Source organism: Canis lupus, chromosome 16 (assembly GCF_011100685.1).
Source record: "Canis lupus familiaris isolate Mischka breed German Shepherd chromosome 16, alternate assembly UU_Cfam_GSD_1.0, whole genome shotgun sequence".
Taxonomy (NCBI): Eukaryota; Metazoa; Chordata; class Mammalia; order Carnivora; family Canidae; genus Canis; species Canis lupus.
In genome coordinates this window covers 43865356-43874236 of record NC_049237.1, presented here as the reverse complement: position 1 = coordinate 43874236, position 8881 = coordinate 43865356, and the positions used below count along the sequence as shown (strand labels likewise).

The following is an 8881-nucleotide window of genomic DNA, read 5'->3' as shown; positions in this document are numbered from 1 at the left end:
GCGTCCACAGCAGCCAAGCACCAGAGCAGGTGGGCGCTTTCCGCCCCCCCACCCCCGACCCCCGACCCCTGACCCCTGACCCCTGACGCCCACCCCGACTGGCAGGTCCGCAGCCACCAGGTGCTCAGCCGCAGACTGGAGGGGCTCTCAAGTTTCCTGAGAATTTAGAGCCAATGGCGGAGAATATGGTCACGAGTGAGCACACAGCACACCATTTTCCTATAAGGCGTTGAAAAAAGGAAAAAGACAGGAAAAGAAAAAAAGAAAGAAGGAAAGGTACTCCCTTAAAGGATAAGCTTGGGAGGCACATCCGGGACCTCAAGGGAGGCAAAGCCAGGCCTTAAGCATTTAAGGACGCACGCCCTCTCTGGGGGCTTGCACCGACCATTATATGCCGGCCGCTCTCCAGTGCCTCCTTAAGGGGGAGCGGCACCCGGGGGCCAAGTCTAAGGAGGCGTCCATTTTCCAGCTCCTGTTAGGGTGCAGCCCCTCAGGTGGGGGCGACTCGGGAGTGTGGTGCGCACAGCCCAGGGCACGTGTTGACTGAGAGTAGGCCCGTGAATAAAGATGATCGGAAAAAAAAAAAAAAAAAAAAGATAATCGGTTAAAAATATATAAAGGCAACCCCCCCAAATAAAAACTTTCCAAAGGGCAGCCCAGGTGGCTCAGAGGTCTAGAGCCTGCCTTCGGCCCAGGGCGTGATCCTGGAGTCCCGGGAGCGAGTCCCACGTCGGGCTCCCTGCATGGGGCCTGCTTCTCCCTCTGCCTGTGTCTCTTGCCTCTCTCTCTCTCTCTCTCATGAATAAATAAATAAAATATATTAAAAAAAAAAAAAACACTTCCAAAAATACTAACGGGAAACTGCCTTCTCTTTTTCTTCTTCCTTTTTTTTTTTTTTTCCAAATTAGAGAAACAGAACAAGGCATCCTTAATCTCCTGCATCCCCATTTCCCGACAATCCCGATAACCCTTGAGCAAAAAAAAATAAAAAAATAAAAAAATAAAATCTCTCTTCTCCAGAAACACTGTAATTATCTTAAAAGGGGAATTGGGGAAACTGTTCCCCCAGTGAATTGGCCTTGCCCTCGTTCTTTCTAATCCCATCTCCAGCTGTTGCCGCAGCGGCCATTCACACCACAGCACGGAGTACTAATAGCATCTATGTATCTCCTCATTCCTATTTCCGTTTGTTCCCGGTTCCATCTCATTGACCAGCTCCTCAGACAGTGTCTCCGGAAGCACATGACCCTGGCAGGCCTCAGGACCCCCAGACTTGCCTTTGTGGATTCACTAGCTTCTCGCCCCCCTCATGCTCTCACTACCCCTGAAACCCGGCCTCCGACTACACCTGCTGCCCCTTTCACACCTTATTTTTAGGAATATGCAACATTTTATGATTCTGAAGCTAATTAATTGTATATATAGGATGACTTTATTTGTTAGGATACTAAAGCAGCAGTTTTCAAAATGCAGTTCCCAAGACCTGATTCACTTTTTTTTTTTTTTACTGACATTTACACTGATAGATAAAACCGTTGGCATCTTACCATTAGTCAAGGAAGTAATACCAACTGTTGTCATGTATTGTATTTTTCAATTTCTACACACTTGCAAATTTTTTTTCTACTTAGGGGTATTCTTAATTTCTTGATGAAGCAAGACAATTCAACTTTGGAGTACAGGATTTAGTTACCGTTCTGGGTGACAAAATGGAAAATTATGCATAAAGCACTTAGGATGCATACGGGATTACAGTGGTTATCCAGAGAAAACACACTTTCTATTAACTGAATTATACACCATACTAGCCATGTTTTTTCATAGCACATTTTTTGTTGAAAGAACAAATGAGACAAATGTGGTTATTCAGGATTGTAGCAATTTGGAAGATAACACTAACAGAGTGACCTCGTCATTTCAAGGAAACCAACTGAGCATCTTGTCAATGATAAAATTCTGGCTTTGGAAAACTTGTATCCACTATTGTAAGCTTGACAGCTCCCCAAGACTTTGATAGCTTCTTTTCTGATAAAATCGGTGGTGATATTAACAAATGTGGCTTGGATATTGAATATTGAAATATGTCAACATTTGGAAAGTCTGAAAACTCAGTGAACCAATATTTTCTGAAAGACCAACACATGATGTTATAAGATTATGCAAGGGTAAAATGTGGATGCAGAGTATAAGATACACCAATGGATTTTAATATAAGGAAACATTCATTGATGACTTCAGGAAGAAAAGTCACAATTATTGGAGAAAGGCTATTAGAATATGTTCTCCTTTTTTAACAATGTACTTGTGTGAGGACAGATGCTCTTCATATATTTTAAGTAAAATAGCATTGCAATAGATTAAATGCTGGAGCAGATAGTAATAGCTATCTGATGAACCAAAAATTAGAGATTTCCAAAATTGTAAAACCAGGCCATTCTTTTTAGTAACTGCTCAGAGGGGATTCCTCATTAAAAAAATGTTATGTTTACTTTTAATAAATTAACACATGTTTTTAAAAACTCAGTTTTAATTTCTAAATACAGTGACTACAGATTGGTGCAACACACAAATGTTTTTTGGGGTCTTCATCAATAATTTGAGTGCAAAGCACAAAAGACCAAAGTTCAGGAACTCTTGTATTAAAGGGTATATTCCTTAGAAATGGGATTCCTGATGAAAATATACCTAATCTATAATTTTGGCACATTTTGCTGGAGTCCCAACCACAAGGTTGCACAATTTTGCATTCCAAGCAACATATGAGAAAGATGTCAAACTTTTTGCCCACTTGGTAGGTGAGAAATGGTATTTTTACATACGTTCAGTTCACTTTTTTTTTTTTTTTTTTTTTTAAGATTTATTTACTTATTTTAGAGAAAGAGTGTGTGAGTCTGAGCAGCAGCAGGAGGGGCAGACTGAGAGAGAAAGAATCTCAAGCCAAATCTGCGCTTTCCACCATGGACCTCGATATCTTGACCCCAGAGATCATGACCAAAATCAAGTGTTGGCTGCTTAACTGACTGTGTCACCCAGGAGCCCCTACATTTTATTTTCATATGCTAAAGAACCATTTTTATTTCTTTTTCTGTGAACCATGTTTCAGCCTTTTACTCATTTTCTTTCACTAGGTTTTTCCCTTTAAGAGATATTTATACATTGAAAATATCACTCCCTTGTTAATACACAAATAGCAAATATTTTCTCTCTACTTGCCATCCACTTTGAATTTGCTCCAATTTCCTTTTTTTGCCAGTTGAGTCTTCAACCTTCTTTGTAGTTTCCCGTGTTTTGCCTGAACATGTCCTAGACAACTCAACTGAAAAGACTGATCGGTTGTAAAATGAACACGTTTACAATTCAGCAGCTGCTCCTGGCTTTATCTTACTTGACTTTCTCAGCAGCAGTTAATAAAGTTGACCATGACCCTCTCCTTGGAACATTTCCTTCTCTTTGCTATCAAGATTAGAGATCTGATACCCCTCCCACTTTACTGGTCTGCTTCTCAGCATCCCTTTTTGACCTCACATCCTTTTGTACCTCTATGTTTTGGGGTGCTTCAAGGGTCAATTCTGATCCCTTATTCTATTTCCAGTTGTCTCTGCAGATGATCACCTATCCAAAAATCACTTCCTCCAATTTAATCTTCTACCTAAATACAAGACTTCCAACTCATTTGCAATTAAATGTCAAATAAGTGCCCCATATTCCCATATCCAAAACAGTATTCAGAGTTTCAAACAATACCTTCCTTTCCCCAGCTCACTTTAAAATGTGTTCCTTTAGAACAGCTCAACTAGTCTATGTTCAGCCCTCCCCCACTCGCACTTCCATCTCCTTGGTTCAACCAGAGTACTATTTTAAACCTAAATTAAGGTTTCTAACAACTTTTTTATCCATTACATTTAGGATAAAATCCAAGTGGCTGACCAATTCCTCTGTGATCTCCCTACTTACATATAATGTCACCTCCAGCTTCCCCTGGCCATTGTCCATTCCAGGTATGATAATAAATTCATCTGTGCTCTTTAAACTTGGCAATGCTTTTCTCATATTTTTATAATTCTAGTTCCTTTTTTCTTCTCTTCAGTTCTCAGCTCAAATGCCACTTTAGAGAGGCCCTTTTAGAAGTACCCAAATGGAAATACCCTCCCACCATTCATATCCTCTCTCGTTTTCTTCCATATCTAATTTTATGTATGAACAAATGTATTTGTTGCTCACTCTCCATCCACAAGAAATTACAGAGTTCCTTAGATGTATCTGCACCTGACATTCTAGATGCTCAACAAATATTTTTTAAGAAATGTTTTAAATCAAATCATCACATAGTTAAAGGGAAATCAGAGAACAGAGAGAATAGAGATTATTTTTTACAGAAAACAAGAGAAAGAAAAGCTGGAGAACAATTTGTCTTTCTCGAATGTTGACTATGTGCTAAACGGTTACCAACACTTATCTCATTTTTCTTCATTTCATTTTTTTTTCTCTGATCTGGCTTTCTCATTTATTCTTTTATTCGGTTACATTGCATATACACATTAAAGTTTCCATAAACGTTAAGATCAAGTCTAAACATTTAAAGAAAACCATGAGCAAGAAAATGGTCTTCAGAGAAAAGCTCACCTTTTTTTGTAATCTTGATTATTTCCCTTCAGGGAAAAAGCCAGAATAGTGGTGACCCAAGGGCTTTCATCTGTTCAGATGCTCTCTGGTCCTCCTCAATCACCATCAGGTAGGAAATCTGTGAAGTTTCAAATTCTATCCACATAATAAATCTGGGATAGCAGTTATCAAATTTCAGTGAGCATTAGAATCATTTGAGTTTATTGAATTAGATTTCTGGGCTCCACCCCTAGTCTGACTTGATAGATCTGGGTGGAGTCTTAATTTACATTTTAATGAGCTTCTAGAAAATGCTGAATAGCCAGTGACCTTGGCTGGGAGGTTTAACCTCTTTGGGTGGGTCAATATTTTGTTCTATCTCTAAGGTCTTAAACGGTACCTGCTATATAATAGCCCCCACCCCTTTTAAATTAACTATATATGTAATTTCACAGGAAGAAATCCTTCTACAAGGCATTACCCTAGAATCTCATTGTGTTTTCCCTTTAGCCATACCATTTTATCTTAAATCATTAAGTATTTTCGTTAGAGAATAATACCTAAATTCATTGTTAGTTTTCAATATTTACTGAAGGAAGTGATCATGACATTAACTGTGGATAGAAAAGTCAAGAACAGAAATAACAGCTTGAGGAATGTGTCACAGACGGGAGGTCAGGGGACAATCCAATGGTTCATAGTTGGCCTCATGGGAGAGGAAATCTGAACAACTTCCTAAATTTTACAGTTCTGCCTCTGGAAGATTTTCACCACACCAGTCAACTTCCTGCTAATCAAACTACGGTGATTTTTTTTTCTTTTTTTTAATCTGCTGACAAGACAATGAGAAATTCCACCATTTGCTATCTGATTTTCCAAAACCTTGCTCTACCCTATAGAATTTTAAATACATCTTTTCCCTTTATCTCAACACTCCTACACACTCCCTCTCCTAAATCCAGATTCCCTAGGCTCTTTCAGATACACCACACTCATTTTTCTGTGCCCCTCTCCTTCTCAGCCAGAACAACCTCCTTTTTACTCTTTTTTCTCCCCAGTCTTTTCCAAGCTTTGAAGCAGCCAACTACTGTGAAGATTTTACCAATTACTCTGTCATTTATTCTCATGATCCCAAGCTTCATAATTCATAAGATTTCATTTTGACAGGAACCCTTCATAGTCTTCACATCAGAAGGCAAAACATCAAGCAAAATTCTCACATCTTATAGTCTCTTAAAGCCTATTTTAGATTTTTAAGCAATGAGTAATTAATTCTAGAAGAATATTTCAACTTAATTCTAGTAATTGTGTTATATAGTGGACTAAGCAATTTTTATACATTTATATATCACACAGTCCTGTGAGACAGGTGGTATCAGAACACATTTTACAGCTGATAAAGCTGATGATTCAGAGGTTAAGTAATTGACCCAAAGTACTCCTAACAGAAAATTACAGATCTAGGGTTTGAGTCACAGACTGTCTGATGCCAAATTTCATGATACTTCATTACCTTTATTAAGCGTTAATCAAGTACTTTGCCAGTTTAAAAGAGAAAATGCCTCAAGTTTGCATTACAGTTTATCACAAGATTCTTCTGGAGGCCTAGGGTAACAACATTATAGAGAGCACAGATCATTTCACGTGTTAACTTTTTACACAGGCATGCTCTTGATTAAAAAAAAAAAAAAAAAAAAAAATTGAGAGGGCACCTGGGTGGCTCAGTGGTTGAGTATCTGCCTTTGGCTGAGATCATGATCCCAGGGTCCTGGGATGGAGTTCTGCATCAGGCTCCCTGTAGGGAGCCTGCCTCTCTCTGTGTGTCTTTCATGAATAAATAAATAAAAATCTTTAAAAAATTATTTTTTTCTCCATTGTCAGAGAATAAAATGATTGAGTCATGGTCCTTGCAACTTATTTCAGTCCTTTCACATTTGTTAGCCACTGGTTCCCTCAGCACGGGCCCCAAGTATCATATGCTTAGCTTCTGGGGAGGACAAATATGACTGGTGCCAAACAAGTTATTATTAGTTACTTCTGGGCTCATTCTGCTGCAGTAGACCCACCTCATCCCATTTCAGAAAGGAATGGAGATATGCTTCATGATCAGCCATTTCATTGTTATTCTTCAGATAGGGCTAGCTGCTCTCTGCCTTCTTTTCCAAGGCGGTTCTGTCAGAAGCAAGGGCTTAGCTTTCATTGACCTGCTTCCAAAAGGTCCAGAAGTCTCCATTCAACTATTTTCTTAAAATATTACTTAAGAAGACACATTCATGGCAAACTTCTTTTTTAAAAAATTACTTATTTTTTTTAAAGACATAATTTTATTCATGAGAGACACAGAGTGAGAGAGAGAGAGAGAGAGGCAGAGACATAGGCAGAGGGAGAGTCAGGCTCCATTCCATACAGGGGACTCCATCCCAGGTCTCCAGGATCACACACTAAACCACTGAGCTACCCGGGCTGCCCCATGGCAAACTGCTTTGATAGTACAGTTGCCTTTCTGTTGTGGATCAGTGCTTATCTAAACCCAACCTATCAGTTTTTTACTCCTGGAAAGGAAGATAGTCCTCCTAGGTAAGATGAAGAGGTCACCTTTACCTCTTCTAGTTCAACACAGGGACCAGCCCTCTCTGCTCTAACCACAGAATATCTTCAACAAAACAAATGGGCCTGGCCATAGCTGGGGTCAGTTAGGACCCTGAGCAAATGAAGGTCGGATTTTTGCCAAAAGCCACACATTGAGAAGAGTGTCATGTCTAACTGATGAAGTCAGACTAAAGTAGATTTCGGTTCTGGCTGTGCCACTTCATTGCCATGACCTTCATCATGCCACTGAATACTGAATATCACTTGCAAAATGAGAATCATTATGACTGTCTTTTGTTTACATGTGTGCATTATATGAGAAGTTGTATGAAACACAAGAGCAAGGTGGTAACAAGAAATTTCTCTCTGCAGGAATATCCTTTCTTTCCTCAAGTCAAGAACATTGCCTTCTTATAAAAGGAATGTGCAACTGAGGTGGTAGAGGAGGTCCAGAGGAGTTATAGGGAAATGAGAAATAGAGCATTTTTATGCCCCTTAAATTTCTTTTAGTACACAATAGGGTAACTAATTTATATTGAGGCACTTAGTGTTTTTATTAATGAGATGCTTATCTTAGAACTTCAAGATAGAAAAGCTCAAGATAGAGAACCACTGGTCTCTATCTTGTCCCTACTCAGGAAGGAAATATTTTTTTTTCAATAATATCCCCATATCAAGATATTAAGATGTACATGCATATTATCACTACTAGATATGCATCTTTAAGCCTTCAAATAAAACAAGGACTCAAAAAGTCTGTTCCATGCCTTAAAGTCATCTGATAACTAGGGCATCTTTCAGGACCTGGAAGTATACTTGTTAAAAGACTGACATCAAATGCTATAAAGGATTGTCCAAACTATTGGCTTTAAGTAAAAGGCAACCTTATAAATAGACTTGACCAGAGCCTGGTGAACATAATAGCAGGAGCTCTAGCAGCTATCTTGGGTCAAATATCCTATAAGGGAAAAGCTATACATGTCAGAGAAACAATAAATAGGAGTCTAGGTCTCTGAATCCATAGTGCCTTCCACATAGTAGATGAGTAAAAAGAACTTCTACCTTACTTAACCTGCCATTAGTTTTTTCCTGTTACTCCTAGTGTTACAGGATTTCTTCTTTAGTGCCCTTGGTTCTTGGTCATGCCATTTTGAAGAATGAAGAGGTAAACCAGAAGAAGAGTGATGGGAAACACAGCAAAGTTTATTGAACAATGCTCCCAAGAGGGAGGGGATCTGAGAAGGTTGCCATGGGGTTTCAAAGTCTAGGATTCTTTTTTTTTTTTTTTTAAGATTTTTATTTCTTTATTTGAGAGAGGAGAGAACATACAAGTGGGAAGAAGGGGGAGAGTGAGAGGGAGAAACAAACCCTCCACTGAGCAGGGCACCCAATTTGAGGCTCAATCCCAGGACCCTGGGATCATGATCTGAGCTGAAGGCAGATGCTTAACCAACTTAGACACCCAGATGCCCTGTAAATCTAGGGGCTTTTATGAGCTTGTTGGCCACTGTTTTATTCTGATTAACCTTCCATGAGCCTGTCATTCAATCAACTTTTTGCTATCTATCACAAGGGAAACGGTAGAGGGCTCCTTCCAGGACGGTGTAAAATCTCTTAAGAGTGGTTTACTCTTGAGGGGTGGGTGCTCGTCCCTGCCTGCCTTTCTTCCAATTATCCTTCATCAAGAGCT

At 39.4% G+C, this 8881-nt stretch overlaps 1 protein-coding gene across 1 annotated transcript in view; it reads left to right on the top strand.

The window, feature by feature from the left end:
• Positions 1-76: 76 nt before the first annotated feature.
• The window catches only part of TRIML1 (tripartite motif family like 1), a 29843-nt gene continuing 21038 nt past the window's right edge, over positions 77-8881 (top strand). The window contains exons 1-4 of the mRNA XM_038560320.1: positions 77-276; positions 3907-3998; positions 4656-4732; positions 5351-5406. Coding sequence (XP_038416248.1) covers positions 4702-4732; positions 5351-5406 — 87 coding nt within the window. The 5' untranslated portion in view covers positions 77-276; positions 3907-3998; positions 4656-4701. The remainder of the gene's footprint in view (positions 277-3906; positions 3999-4655; positions 4733-5350; positions 5407-8881) is intronic.